The sequence below is a fragment of the Lithobates pipiens genome, unplaced genomic scaffold, assembly GCF_037356315.1.
Source record: "Lithobates pipiens isolate NorthernLeopardFrog02 unplaced genomic scaffold, aLitPip1_a1.2 Scaffold_18, whole genome shotgun sequence".
Classification (NCBI taxonomy): domain Eukaryota; kingdom Metazoa; phylum Chordata; class Amphibia; order Anura; family Ranidae; genus Lithobates; species Lithobates pipiens.
Genome location: NW_027507758.1, coordinates 42,642,599 through 42,657,941, shown reverse-complemented (window position 1 = coordinate 42,657,941; position 15,343 = coordinate 42,642,599). Strand labels below are relative to the sequence as shown.

The following is a 15,343-nucleotide window of genomic DNA, read 5'->3' as shown; positions in this document are numbered from 1 at the left end:
CAGCCCAAATTCTGGAAATCCTGCCTCAGATCAGAGGTTAATTTAGATGTAGCTTTCTCTAGCTCCTTCCTCAGCATGTCTGCAAAACGAGCAAGCAGAATAGTATCAGGGGAATATGGCAATGGTGCAGGCAAAGGATCAGAAGATCCCTCGGGACTCTCAGGACCCATATCATGGCTGCTGGCCTGGCTAAGAAATATGTCTGATAAGTCTTTTTCCAGGGCAGAGGAATCTTGAGAAGCAGGGCTCGGGGATGGAGCAGAGGCCTGAGAGAGGGATCTAGCAGGGCTGGATGCAGGGCAGGGGTGATCCATCCGCTCACCTGAAGGTGGAGAAGCTGTGAGGGAGCCTTCATCAAAAGTTTTGCAGTCAGGGAAACGTCTCCTGTCCCGCTGCAGTTGTGGTGGTTGCTCCGGTCCGGGCCCTGTGTATTTGCCGGCCGCCATCTTGGATTTGCGGCCGGATCCACGAGGCTGTTGAAAATTGCCTCCGTGCGCCTTCCCCGACGACCTAGTAGGCATGGGGAGCGATCCGCGAGTGCTGTGCCCGCTGTCCCGTAGATATATGGGGACAAGCGGGGCCGGTGGGCAGCGTATGATAGCTAAATGTGCCGGGAGAGTGCGGAGCAGCCTAGCTTTGCATCCGCTCCGGCCGCCCGCGCATGCGCACTCCTTTGAAGTTTCACTTTAAATAGAAGAAAAAAATCAATTTTTTTTTCTCTATCCATCTATTAAATCTTCTGCCCTTTTTTTTTAGTTTTAACTTTTGGATAGTAAAACTTTTTTTTTTCCTGCCAGTAAATACCTTATACAGCGCACTTCCTGTTTCTTGTCTGGTAAAAAGCCTAGGCTTATGACATGCACAGCTCACTCTCATGAGTTTGCCAGGAAGGGAGCGGGGATGAGTCATAAGAGGGCCAATGAAAGCTGCAGCACTGGAGGTGTGTGTGTATATCCAGGAAGTGAACAGGCAACAGCTTCAGCTGCCCAGTTAAAATTATTGCAGCCAAACTCAGTGGAAGGAGATTTCTGCAGTATATTTTGGAAAGTACAGAATTACAGTAAATATAAAATATGCAAAGTGGTTGGAGGGAAGCTTCAGAATGGCAAAGATGTTTTTATTACACATTATGTGCGCAGACTGCAGTTCCTCTTTAAAGGGTAACTCTACTTTCGTGGGTGAAAAAAAAAGGCAAAAAAAACTATTATATAATTGCAACACATGTCCTATTGTAATTGAATGTTAAAAATTACATTTATTTTCTTGCATCAGGGGACACAGAGCCATAGTAATAACTATGTGTGTTATATCGGACCATCAGGTGCTGAACTTCCCCCATATAACCCCTCTCACTACTGGGAGTCCTCAGTTTTTTTTCGCCAGTGTCTAAGGTGTTGGGCACATGTAAGGATGTGTGTACTGAGCTCCACGGGCAGTAATCCTTTGAGAGCCAGCCATCCTGACGGCATCCGTTCTGATGTCTCCGTAATGGACTAAATTAATGGTACCCGGGCCTCGTCATCCGAGGTTTTGCTTGCAAATGCTTTTAAGCTGGGCCCTGGGATCCAGTACTTTTTGGTAGTAAGGCCAATAAAAGTTTAATTGCAGGGTCTTCTCGCAGGTCCAGGATTGCGGGATAACCTGAGTGTTCCCCGGTTCCTGAAGGTTTCCTTTAAGGTCTCGAAGCCTACCGTGAAGGGCGAAGATTGTGTTGTGTGTTTTTGTTTTTTGTTTTTTTATCTCTGATAAACCCTGCTGTGAGGATAAGTTAGGGGATATTTTCTCAGGAATCTCTCCTTCTATGTATTGTGTTGTCATGTCTGTGTCACCACTGGGGGCTGTATTGAGCACTCACCATTCTGGCGCTGGAAACAGCAGAAGCTCCACTCTCCCCTCCGTTCTAGCCAGCTCAGACCCTCAGGTATGAAGGGGGTCTGATCACTTCTTGGGCCCCCAGATTGGTGATTTTTGTCTGATTTGAATGCCAGCCAACTGCCTTTTTATTTTATTTTTTGGACAAGCCGCGAGCACTCGCTGAGCGGAGGATTTACACCCCAACATCTTCCTAGCAATATGTCAGATGGGGTACTCCGGACATGGACCTATTCGCATCCAGTTTCCTTAATAAGGTCGACAACTTTATGTCAAACAAGGGGTCCGCTAGCAGGCGGAACAGACGCATTAGTCTTCCCATAGGATCAGTTTTCATTGATCTAAGCATTTCCTCCAGCTCTGCTACTGCTGCGCCTTCTCCGCAGGATTAAGCAGGAACAGGAGGAGCTGATTCTGGTGGCACCAGCCGGGTCCCAGAAGATCTTAATTTAATGAGATCATAACGGTGGCAGGAGTCCTTTGGACTCTGCCATTATAGCCAGACCTTCTTGCATAAGGTCCGGTATTTCATCCTACTTTACAGACAAGGAGTTTAACAGGGTTGACTGTTGAATCCCACTCTGTAAAAGATCGTGGGTGATCTCTTTTGGTAATGTCTGCGTTGACTAATGCCAGGAAGCCAGCTTCCAGAATCACTTACTGTAGAATCTGGAAGGCATAGGTTTCTTGGCATGGATCCAGGGGTTAGCACCCAGGAAGTATGTCAATAGGCAGGATTCCTACATATGGGATCTGAAATGAAGCTGGCCTTGACTTTTATCAATAGCCAGATCCAGGTCGTGTCGATGTCGTTTTTTTCCTACGGCCTCTTGCTCCCCACTCTTGGTGTGTAGCTTATTCAGGGGGTAACACTGTTTATTCCCCTATCAAGGCACCTCTAAATCCTTAGGATTTAAAATTTGTCTTATCGGCTTTGTTAAATCAGCCATTTGAACCTTACAAGATTCCATTGGTTCACAAGAAAGATAATCTGTTCTGCTGGCCATTTCTGCTACTAGAAGAATATCGGAACTAACGGCTCTGTCTTTGTAAGAGCCATATTTCATCATGCGTAAGGATGAGGTGGTTTGATGTCCTCATCCTGAATTATCACCAAAAGTGGTAACTGGTTTTCATTTAAACCAAGATATTAGTCTTCCTTCTTTCTCCCCAGAAGCCTTAATCTGGGGAAGAGAAATCACTACAGTCTCTGATGTAGTAGGAGCGATCAGAATCTATTTAAAGGCGACTGCTCAGATTTGCAAAACACAGGTTTTGTTTGTACTGCCAGAGGGTCCAAGATATGGACAGGCAGCATCAAGATCCATTATTTTCCAAATGGGTTTGTCAAATGATTGATCAAGCTTCAGCTTGAAGAAGAAAATTCTTCCTTCTCATATTAAGAGCACATTCATCCAGGGCAATTAGTACCTCTTGGGTGGTGTATCATTGGGCCTCTATGGCTCAGATCTGTAAGACTGCAACTTGGTCTTCAGTTCAGACATTTATCCGATTTTTATTAAATCGATATTAAAGGTCATGAGAATATTGCCTTTGGGCACAGCTTTATACTGCAGTATGAGTTCTCTGGCCTCCTGTTTCTTTGATTCTGTCTCCCCCCCCCTTCAGTTGCCATTGCTATGGGACATCCCACATAGTTATTACTATGACTCTGTGTCCCCTGATGTAAGAAAAGAAAATAGGATTTTTATAACAGCTTTCCTGTAAAATCCTTTTCTTTGGTGTACATCAGGGGACACAGAGGTCCCTCCCTTCTTCTTATACACTTTGCTTGGCTACAAAACTGAGGACTCCCAGTAGTGGGAGGGGTTATATGGGGGAAGTTCACGCCTTAAGGGGTGTGCCAGTGTCCAGCACCTGATGGTCCAATATAACCCACATAGTTATTACTATGGCTCTGTGTCCCCTGATGTACATCAAATAAAAGAATTTTACAGGTAAGCTGTTCTAAAAATCCTATTCCGTGCTGTAAATTTCTGCAAAAATATGGCAACGTGGAGGTGTTCTGTACACAATCTTTGTACATAACCCCCCCCCCCCCCCCACAGAAATGTAATATCCTGCTTGTGATTGGCTCACCGACTTTCCCAAAAGTCTGCACTTAAGATGCAAATCAGAATTTAGGCATCCCCTGCAAAAATTTCATTTTGGTCAGATATTCCCAAAGGGAAATCACATCTATAGGGATGCCAACTCTGCAACTTATTAGGTCCCTGCAAGTGCAGCAGCTGATTCATAATTATAAAGTTACTGTCATTCCCTTTGCACATGAACACAAACTGATATTTCTTCAGAATAAGGTAGGAAACCGCAAAGAAGTTTGTAAAAACTTCCAATGCACAAAGATCACCCAGAGGGGAATGCTTTTTGTTCTTTAACATGGAGTTACATTATAATTTGTATTTTTGTAGTGCTTTTCTCCTTGGGGACACTTAGACCCCTTTCACACTGGGGCACTTTGCAGACGACAGCGCTAAAAATAGTGCCTGCAAAGCGCCCTGAAAGAGCCGCTGCTGCACTGGCAGGATGGTAAAAGTCCTGCTAGCCGCATCTTTGGAGCGGTGTATACACCGCTCCTTCGCTGCTCCTGCCCATTGAAATCAATGGGACAGCGCGGCTATTTTTGCGCACGCGATTTTGCTGTGATTTGCGTTTTTTTTCATATTTTTTGGCCAATTTGTTGGGCAGATTAAAAAACACAAATTTCTGCAAAAACGCATTACATGCTTTTCTACAGCTTCTCCATTGAAGTATATTGAACCAAAATATACAGCGGCTGAAAAAAAGCATAAAGAAGCATAGATGGGAACGTGTCCCAGAGGAAACCATGTACATGAACTGTAAAAACCTTGTGCCTTTTTACATCCGCTTTTAATTCTATCACCGAGCGACTATGTCAAGAATGTACAAAGAGCTGTGCAGCTTGGTGTACATTCTAAAGAAGAATGTGAGTCGACAGGTAAGTGTTTTGTTTTGTTTTGTTGCAGAACAGACCTATATTGTCTCTTCCCAATATATTATTATAGAGAACACAGCCTACCTGCTCAGAGCTTCAATCTGATGTAGAAACACTTACTAACAAATCTACTTGCCTGCTAATTGCCTGATGTTGACAAACGTTAGAGCTAGTCCAGGCTCGGGAAAGATCCCGACCACATTTGGGATCCATCCCGATGCCTGGACTGGCACCTGGCTGAGCATCTCGGCGATCCACTGAAAGCCTGAGCCACCCGCTTCCTTCACAGCCCAGCGCTCCAGTAAGTGGCGAGAGATGGTGACAGCCAGTGACTGACAGTCTTAGCTCTCTGCTCAGAGCGAGGGGGAGAACTGAGCAGTCAGCAGTGTTTAATTACTCAATTCTCACTGCAGAGACAGCGAGGGACAGATACTGCATCCACCTCCCCAAGTTTAAATATTTTTTAAATGAAAAAAACAAACATGTTGCCTGCACTGTGCAGTGGTTTTTGCACAGAGCAGCCCGATCCTATTTTCTGGCCCCTCCCTCTTGTCTAGTGCCCCCACAGCAAGCAGCTTGCTGTAATGACACGTGAGCCGAACCGCCGCTCTGATTGTCCGTTTAGGCACAGAGCCGCGGTTTGGCCCTGCGCCCTCTTTCTCAATGGTCAAGTATTAATATGTTACAAATATATAGTGTGTATGTATGTATGTATGTGTTGTGTTAATCTGAAACAACTAATCGATTACTATTTTTCATAATCGATTAATTGTCCAGTAACAAAATGGGGTTAAAGTTAATGAGTCTGATATTTACTAGATTGACCCTTTAATAGTATATACACTATATCATTCCTCAAATAGAATATACAGTATATCTCTCCTCTAATAGTTTATACAGTATATCCCCTCTAATAGTATATACTAGTATATACAGTATATCTCTTCTGTCTGTTCTCAGAGTGGATTAGATATTTTGCTCCCTAACCATATAGTTGGTTATTTATATTTACCACTGAATAGAGAGATTTAATAAATTGCCTTTTTTTTTTTTAAACTTTACATATTAACTAAATTTTATATATATATATATATATATATATATATATATATATATATATATATATATATATATATATATATATATATATATAAATTAAATTTTGTGTGTTGTATTAGAGAAATATGCTAAACTTTTTATCATACTAATACAGATGTTTGGTGTCTAAAATTATATACATTTTGCATTATTTTATTTTTCACTTCTCTTTTGCGTTTCCCAAAGGGGATGGCTGAAGACACAAGTGGCACACAGTCTCTAGCTGGCCTATTAAACAAATGCAAAACTCCCCAAGGCCAAAGATTGGTCAATCAGTGGATCAAGCAGCCCCTTATGGACAAGAACCGAATTGAAGAGAGGTAAGGATCTTTTTAACCTAACCTGTAAATGAGAACTGGCTAGAAAAGTGGGTACTTCCCAACCTTTTGTCACTGTGAACTTCCCTAAAAAAACAAAAAAATACTAATGTTGGCGTGTATAACCAAAGAGGGTGTGGTTTGGGCATCCTGCAGTAACAATTGACTATGGGTAGCTTGTTTACTTGAGCGGTAAGCAAGCTCTTGTACATGTTTGCTCTTGTCAAGTGTAAATTTTGTGAGGCTTTTCCAGTTTATTATTGAAAAGCAGGAGGTCAAAGTCTGCCATGGTGTTGACTTGAGGCCTTGTAAACGCCAATCAAGTTTGAAGCAGGGCCGGGGTTTCCGTCTAAGGCGCTCTTTGGTTTTATTACACTTGGCTTGCACTCTCTCCTGTATAGTGTCACACCCAGTTACAAGCAGAGGTGTGAAGGAATTACACATCTGAAAAGTAGGTTGTAACGATGCCTGACTGTTTCTTCAAGGGGCTTTGAACTTCTGCTGCTGCCGTCATAAGATAATTCTGAGATCACCTCGAATTCATTGACAGGCGCATTTGACTGGCCTGTATTTGGCTGCTTCAAGTTGGTTTTGCATTTCTATAGATATGTATGGGAATGCAAAACTGTCTTGAAGCGTAGAAAAGCTGAGGTCCTTAATCTGTTGGATTATAACGCTATTTAGAATAACCTGTAATAAGGCTGCAGTCTGGGCTGCTTCTATTTATAGTGAATGTAAGCTTCCTTTTAGATTGTAAGCTCCATCAAGCAGGGCCCTCTGATTCCCCATTTATTATATGGTAACTTTACTGTCTGCCCTCATGTTGTAAAGCACTGTGCAAGCTGTTGGCACTCTATAAATCCTGTATAATATTAAAGGGTTCCTTTTTAAAAAAAAGGTTATACTTGCAGTATCTGCAAACAGGGGTCCCTTACTACTATGGTAGTCTTTCTCAGCTGCTTCTTTCTCTAAGTACCCCCATAGCAAGGCATGTGCTGAGGGTGCCCACCTGAACAAGGCTGTGTGTAGCAATAGGTGCACACAGCGCTGTTCGCCCAAACTCCCTTCTCCCAGGACTTGACTGTATCAAGAGCCTATGGCTCCCGCTACTGCTTATCTCTCCCAGACAAGTGGTACTGCAGATAGGATAGCATTGGATGGGGTAGAGGAGTCAGGTAAGTGTTTATGGATAAGGGGAGAAAAGCTGCCATTTGGCGTTTAGTTTCTGAAGATAGTAGTTTGTCTGTCATGCTGATCCAATGACTTTAAAGTGACATTAAAGAGTAAGTAAACCCTGATGGGTTTACTTCCTCTTTCATTCCCTGCAAAGGTAAAGCATAATGGTCTACTGTGCATCGCATAGTAGTCCATTATGTGTCACTTACCTGACACAGGAGCCAGCGAAGTCACCACTGTCCCCTGTAGTTCCAAGCGTCCATTTTCTTGGTGGGTCTCGCTGCTCAGGTGCTGTGATTCACCAGAGCAGCAATGACGTCACTCCCGCGCATGTGCACGTGAGACGACACTCGCGGCATATCGCCGCAATCTGCGGCTTACCCAGTGCGCAGGGGGGGGGGCGCAGCAGATGGACCTGACCATTGATGCTACCTTGCCATCTTTAGACTGAACCATTAATCATATTATGAGCAGCTCTCAATACACATATACCATGACAGAGATGTGGGCAGAGAGACTATATAAAATCGCACACCCCAAACAAGTGTAAAAATATATATACATACTCCATGAAAAAAATAAATAAATAAAAAAAGTAATGGATATATATATCTCTATCCATTTACTTTTTTTCATTTTTTCACGGAGCATATATAAATAATATTACTGGTGTGGGATTTTATTCAGATCCGTTTAAGGAAGCGTGTATTTTTATTGGCCAGAAAGGGTATTTTTGTACTAGTTAAACGTAGCACATCCTCCTGCCTTTATATGGTAATAAAACTGTTTGACTTCCGCTGTCTGAACATATAAAACTTATACATAAAGCCAATTGATGTCTCCCTCTAGTGGAGCTCAAGTGGAAGGGCAGAAAGCTCTGGAATTACACTATTAGCTGAAAGCTTTGCCAAAAGGCTGGCTGATTAGGTTGTGTGTACACAGGCTTTGTATGCGACTGAATGATTTGTATAGCACTGCAAATGCGAACTGAATCGCCTCAAGGCGTTGTATCTGTCCTGTCTAGCTTCTATGACTTGTGCTGCCTGTAATGATCAGTTATGTGAGGGCTCATTCACACCGTGTCAGTTTAGCGGGGTTGTTTTGCATTGCCGAACGCGTGCTCAACACAAGGGCACATGGAAAACAATTGTGTTTTTTTTTTTTTTCCCTTCTGTCCTCCCCCTACTCTGCATTGAGGTGGGTTGTGTTGTGCTACGTAAACATGCAGACACATTGCATCTTTATGTACTGCATGTCACTGCAGTGCAACACTCCACAGTGCGTAGATTCAAAGGAATTTTCATGTTGCTTAAAAAAAACAAATGACAGACAAAACCAAAAAAAGTGCGTTGCGACCTCACATTGCACTGGCCCTACACAATGTACTCCAGCACTCAGGCGTTTTAGCTTGCAGGCTGGTGTGAGGAGCCCTAACTCTTCAGGTAGTCTATACTGAACTTGTGCAAGGTAGAAAAAGAAAATTAGAAGTAATGCTCCCATACAAAACGGAGTGGGCTGTGACATAAACCAATAATTGTTTGACAAGGTCATTAAAAGTTCATGCGTAAAATGTGCCAGAACACATTGCACCAAGCTTCCTCTATGTATACCTCTGTTATAGCTCCTTTCATGAGATCTTGGGTAATCCCCAACCCTCTGTCTTCTCCCCTGAAGCTGTGTATTATCCAGGCAGGGTAAATCCTAGTCCCTCTAATGCAAACCTCCCCAGAAGCCAATTGGTTTTCTTTCTTTTGCTCCCCCACCAACATAAGTGACAAGGAAAGCTTTGGGTAAGATGGCAGGTCATGCGTACAGCAGAGGGGTGGTTGTGGACATCGGGCACAATACAGTGGAGGGGATTTAGAAGTGTGTGTGACTTGTCATAGCAAAACTGCCTTTTCATTGAAATATTGCATGACCATTCACGCTTTTCTCTATTGGGTGGTTGGATGCAGTCCGGGCAGTCAACTGTCATTTGATTTCCCAGATGGCTGGGGAACAGATCCCCCCCCCCACCCCTATTTCTGTTTTTAGCAGACAGGATTGACATCCGTCGCTCCATAGCGAGCAATGAGTGGTTCGATCAGGTCTCCCTTAAAAACTGACGGGGACATGATCGGTCTGTCGTTCTGAATGGAGCCTTTGTCTTTGGCAATTAGCATAATAGAGCGTGACACACATTTTATTGAACTTGTAAAACCTCCTCTGAAGTTGCAGCCAAGTCGCAAAGAAACTGCTTCCTTGCGACTTTAACATTGCCGTCTGTGGCACTCATGTTGCAAGGAAGATGCAAAAAAGTATTGCAGGAACGACTTATTTTGGCTGCGAGTTGCAAAAATGAAGACTGCATCCATTGAAATTAATGCATTTTTGACTTGTCGTATCACTTGACACAGCACTGTGAACCAGGGCTTAAAGTGCATCTAAAGACAAAGTTTTAGAATGTATGAACGTAAAAAAAAACTGCAGCCCCCCAATACCTGAGCCCCTTGTTGATCCAGTGATATGCATGAAAGCATCTGCTCACCGGAGTCCCTGCCTTTTCATTGGCTGAGATGGCAGCGGGGGGCATTCAATCATAGCCAGTTGGAGAGAGTGGGGTCTGGGCTGAGCCTTGCTCTGTGTCTGAATGGAGCGACAGAGCAGTGGCTTGAAAGCCAACCTGCTCGGGTGCCTACAAAGCAAGCTGCTTGCTGTGGGGGTGGAGGGCGACTGGAGTGCCGGTAAGGGACCCAAGAAGAGGAGGATCTGGGCTGCTCTGCAAAACCACTACACAGAGCAGTTGAGTATAACGTATACAGGCATACCCCACTTTTAAGTACACAATGGGACCAGTGCATGTATGTAAAATTTAAAATGTACTTAAAGTGAAGCAATGCCTTTTTTCCACTTCTTAGTGCATTTACATGCATTATCTATATGGGAAGTCTTGGTCAGCTTGACATGACACTGCTCCCGAACCATAGGTGACAGGGACACCAAACTTGGAGCATGTAAAGGGGATCCACGACTACAACATGGTAGACGGAACGCTGGCCAGCCCCAAAATCCTATCGTTATAGTCCTGGGTACCCCTCACGGGGCGCCCCAAGTTTGGTGTCCCTGTCACTTATGGTCGGGAGCAGTGCCACATCAAGCTGGCCAAAATTTAACATAGACGCCATTGGTAAAAACCGAGAACCGAGCCGTGCCAAGCTGACCATGATTTACCATGGAGGCCAATGTGTCCATTCTTGTGAGTCGCTTTACGTTCACCCGTGGGTATATCTGTACTCACAAATGTATATAAAGTGAGTGTATGTAAAGAGGGGTATACCTGTATTTGTTAGAGAAAAAAATGGGCCTTTTAATATTAAAGTGTAATTAGTAGAGTAAGCTCTCGGCTAATAAAGGCAGATTACTCGTTGGAATCCACTCGTTTGCTGACCTCTGTCCTTGGTTACTGGTTGCCCATGTAAACTAGTAAGGAGCTGCCCGGGTTGAAATAAATATCGACCTTGTGTATGCCAGACCGCTGATTTCCTAGTATTCATCACGGAGTATTTAAAGCTGAGCAAATCGGCTAGTAAATTAAACCAAGCTGAAAAAAAAAAGCACCCCAACAAAAATGATCTAAATTGTCCCTATTCCGGTGTCTTGTCTCCATAGCTGGGACCTCGGATGCACCGTGTAGTGCCTCGGGTGTGATGGGTGCCGAGAACTGCGGGTGTGAGGACACTTGTATCTAACAGAAGTTCTGTAGAAAAATCTTGTAGGTACAGGCCCTTACCTGCAAGGAGGATGTGCCGGTAAACCTATAATTAAAAAAAACACAAAAAAAGAAGCGATTGGAAAACGATTTCATAATTCAATTTTATAATTGGAGGTTTAGTCTCTTCCCGGGATGAAGGTGGGAATGGTGACACCGCTGAGTGTGCAGAAACATAAACAGACCTGAGGTTGTGTGTTTGTCAGGCTGACCTGTGGAGAAGTTGTCTGGTGTAGACATTTCTAGGAGCGAGTATCAGTGTCTCTCCCCCTCCAGGCTGGTTTCTGGTTTCACAAGTTGTCATGACTAACATGGGCGCGGCAGTTTCATTTATGTAGATTTGTATTCAGTGACACGCTTAAACCGCTCAATAGGCTCTGTGTGTTGGATGTATGATCACGTGACGCTCCTATGTACTGCGGGTATACTCTGGTCTTGGTTCTTGTTCCTTATGTTGTAATGGAAGAATCTCTAACTATATACTTTTTCTCCTGTTTTGGTCTGTTAGGCTGGGTTCACACTGGTGCGATGCCAGAAATCGCATGCCTGTGTTGTGTACATCACATGCAATGTCTCTGCGATGTAAATTCATCAATACAGTTTGTAGGGCTAAATATCGCATTGCATTCGCACCGCTCTGGAATCGGATCACATGGGAGTTCGCACTGTGTTCTGTAAACCAATTTATTTTACTTTTATTGACACCCGCAGTGGTTCACAGAGCAGTGTGAACTGTCTGGGATTCAGATGCAGAGCAGGAACCTGTACAGGAATCGTTGTGGTTCCTGCATCACAACAGTGTGAACCGAGCCGCACAGCTACAATGTAGGTATGGCAGTTTTACATCTACTTTACAGTTGCGGCTAGTCCAGCTAAACGTGGCCACTTTGCTGCACTGAAATCCCAAGCAGTTTTACCAGTGCTTTGTGAGCTACAGAACACTTCTCTCTCTTCTTATCCCCATAACATTGGGGTGGGGGGATTTAGCTCCTTGAAAGACGGGGAAGAATTTTTTTTTGGGAAGTATTCGCCTATAGCAGTGGTCTCCAAGCTTTGGTCTGGGGACCAGATGTGGTCCTTTGCCTTTATCTGGACCTTGGGGCACTACTCCTCCAACTGACAACAACGATAGGACACCATTCCTCAGACTGCACCAATGGGGCACTATTCCTCCCATTAAAACCAAAGATGGGGCCCTATTCTTCCGACTGATGCCAATGAGGGGGGCCCTATTCTTCCGACTGATGCCAATGAGGGGGGCACTATTGCTCTGATGCCAATGAGGGGGGGGCACTATTGCTCTGACTGATGCCAATGAGGGGGGGGGGCACTATTGCTCTGACTGATGCCAATGAGGGGGGGGCACTATTGCTCTGACTGATGCCAATGAGGGGGGGGCACTATTGCTCTGACTGATGACATTGAGGGGGGGCACTATTGCTCTGACTGATGCCATTGTGGGGGGGCACTATTGCTCCGACTGATGCCAATGAGGGGGGGCACTATTGCTCCGACTGATGCCAATGAAAGGGGGGGGGGCACTGTTGCTCCGACTGATGCCAATGAGGGGGGGGGCACTGTTGCTTTGACTGATGCCAATGAGGGGGGGGGGCACTGTTGCTCCGACTGGTGCCAATGGGGGGGGGGGGGCGGCACTGTTGCTCCGACTGGTGCCAATGGGGGGGGGGGCACTGTTGCTCCGACTGGTGCCAATGGGGGGGGGCGGCACTGTTGCTCCGACTGGTGCCAATGGGGGGGGGGCGGCACTGTTGCTCCGACTGGTGCCAATGGGGGGGGGCGGCACTGTTGCTCCGACTGGTGCCAATGGGGGGGGGGCGGCACTGTTGCTCCGACTGGTGCCAATGGGGGGGGCACTGTTGCTCCGACTGGTGCCAATGGGGGGGGGCACTGTTGCTCCGACTGGTGCCAATGGGGGGGGGCACTGTTGCTCCGACTGGTGCCAATGGGGGGGGGCACTGTTGCTCCGACTGGTGCCAATGGGGGGGGGGGCACTGTTGCTCCGACTGGTGCCAATGGGGGGGGGGCATTGTTGCTCCGACTGGTGCCAATGAGGGGGGGGCACTGTTGCTCCGACTGGTGCCAATGAGGGGGGGGGGCACTGTTGCTCCGACTGGTGCCAATGAGGGGGGGGGGGCACTGTTGCTCCGACTGGTGCCAATGAGGGGGGGGGGCACTGTTGCTCCGACTGGTGCCAATGAGGGGGGGGGGCACTGTTGCTCCGACTGGTGCCAATGAGGGGGGGGGCACTGTTGCTCCGACTGGTGCCAATGAGGGGGGGGGCACTGTTGCTCCGACTGGTGCCAATGAGGGGGGGGGCACTGTTGCTCCGACTGGTGCCAATGGGGGGCGGGGGGGGCGGCACTGTTGCTCCGACTGGTGCCAATGAGGGGGGGGGGGCACTGTTGCTCCGACTGGTGAAAATGAGGGTGGGGCACTGTTGCTCCGACTGGTGAAAATGAGGGGGGGGGGCACTGTTGCTCCGACTGGTGAAAATGAGGGGGGGGGCACTGTTGCTCCGACTGGTGAAAATGAGGGGGGGGGGGCACTGTTGCTCCGATTGTGCAAATGAGGGGGGGGGGCACTGTTGCTCCGACTGGTGCAAATGAGGGTGGGGGGCACTGTTGCTCCGACTGGTGCAAATGAGGGGGGGGCACTGTTGCTCCGACTGGTGCAAATGAGGGGGGGACACTGTTGCTCCGACTGGTGCAAATGAGGGGGGGGGCACTGTTGCTCCGACTGGTGCAAATGAGGGGGGGGGGGGCACTGTTGCTCCGACTGGTGCAAATGAGGGGGGGCACTGTTGCTCCGACTGGTGCAAATGAGGGGGGGGGCACTGTTGCTCCGACTGGTACAAATGAGGGGGGGGGCACTGTTGCTCCGACTGGTGCAAATGAGGGTGGGGGGCACTGTTGCTCCGACTGGTGCAAATGAGGGTGGGGGGCACTGTTGCTCCGACTGGTGCAAATGAGGGGGGCACTGTTGCTCCGACTGGTGCAAATGAGGGGGGGACACTGTTGCTCCGACTGGTGCAAATGAGGGTGGGGGCACTGTTGCTCCGACTGGTGCAAATGAGGGGGGGGCACTGTTGCTCCGACTGGTGCAAATGAGGGGGGGGCACTGTTGCTCCGACTGGTGCAAATGAGGGGGGACACTGTTGCTCCGACTGGTGCAAATGAGGGGGGGGGCACTGTTGCTCCGACTGGTGCAAATGAGGGGGGGGGGCACTGTTGCTCCGACTGGTGCAAATGAGGGGGGGGGGGCACTGTTGCTCCGACTGGTGCAAATGAGGGGGGGGGGGCACTGTTGCTCCGACTGGTGCAAATGAGGGGGGGCACTGTTGCTCCGACTGGTGCAAATGAGGGGGGGGGGCACTGTTGCTCCGACTGGTGCAAATGAGGGGGGGTACTGTTGCTCCGACTGGTGCAAATGAGGGGGGGGCACTGTTGCTCCGACTGGTACAAATGAGGGGGGGGGCACTGTTGCTCCGACTGGTACAAATGAGGGGGGGGGGCACTGTTGCTCCGACTGGTGCCAATGGGGGGGGGCACTGTTGCTCCGACTGGTGCCAATGGGGGGGGGCACTGTTGCTCCGACTGGTGCCAATGGGGGGGGGCACTGTTGCTCCGACTGGTGCCAATGGGGGGGGCACTGTTGCTCCGACTGGTGCCAATGGGGGGGGCACTGTTGCTCCGACTGGTGCCAATGGGGGGGGGCACTGTTGCTCCGACTGGTGCCAATGGGGGGGGCACTGTTGCTCCGACTGGTGCCAATGGGGGGGGGCACTGTTGCTCCGACTGGTGCCAATGGGGGGGGGCACTGTTGCTCCGACTGGTGCCAATGAGGGGGGGGGCACTGTTGCTCCGACTGGTGCCAATGAGGGGGGGGGGCACTGTTGCTCCGACTGGTGCCAATGAGGGGGGGGGGCACTGTTGCTCCGACTGGTGCCAATGAGGGGGGGGGGGCACTGTTGCTCCGACTGGTGCCAATGAGGGGGGGGGCACTGTTGCTCCGACTGGTGCCAATGAGGGGGGGGGCACTGTTGCTCCGACTGGTGCCAATGAGGGGGGGGGCACTGTTGCTCCGACTGGTGCCAATGAGGGGGGGGGCACTGTTGCTCCGACTGGTGCCAAAGAG

At 47.9% G+C, this 15,343-nt stretch overlaps 1 protein-coding gene across 1 annotated transcript in view; it reads left to right on the top strand.

Annotated features, from left to right (window-relative positions):
• Window positions 1-15,343, top strand: part of MSH2 (mutS homolog 2) — a 185,331-nt gene that overhangs the window by 23,754 nt on the left and 146,234 nt on the right. The window contains exon 6 of the mRNA XM_077485623.1: window positions 6,134-6,267. Within this exon, the coding sequence (XP_077341749.1) occupies window positions 6,134-6,267 (134 nt within the window). The remainder of the gene's footprint in view (window positions 1-6,133; window positions 6,268-15,343) is intronic.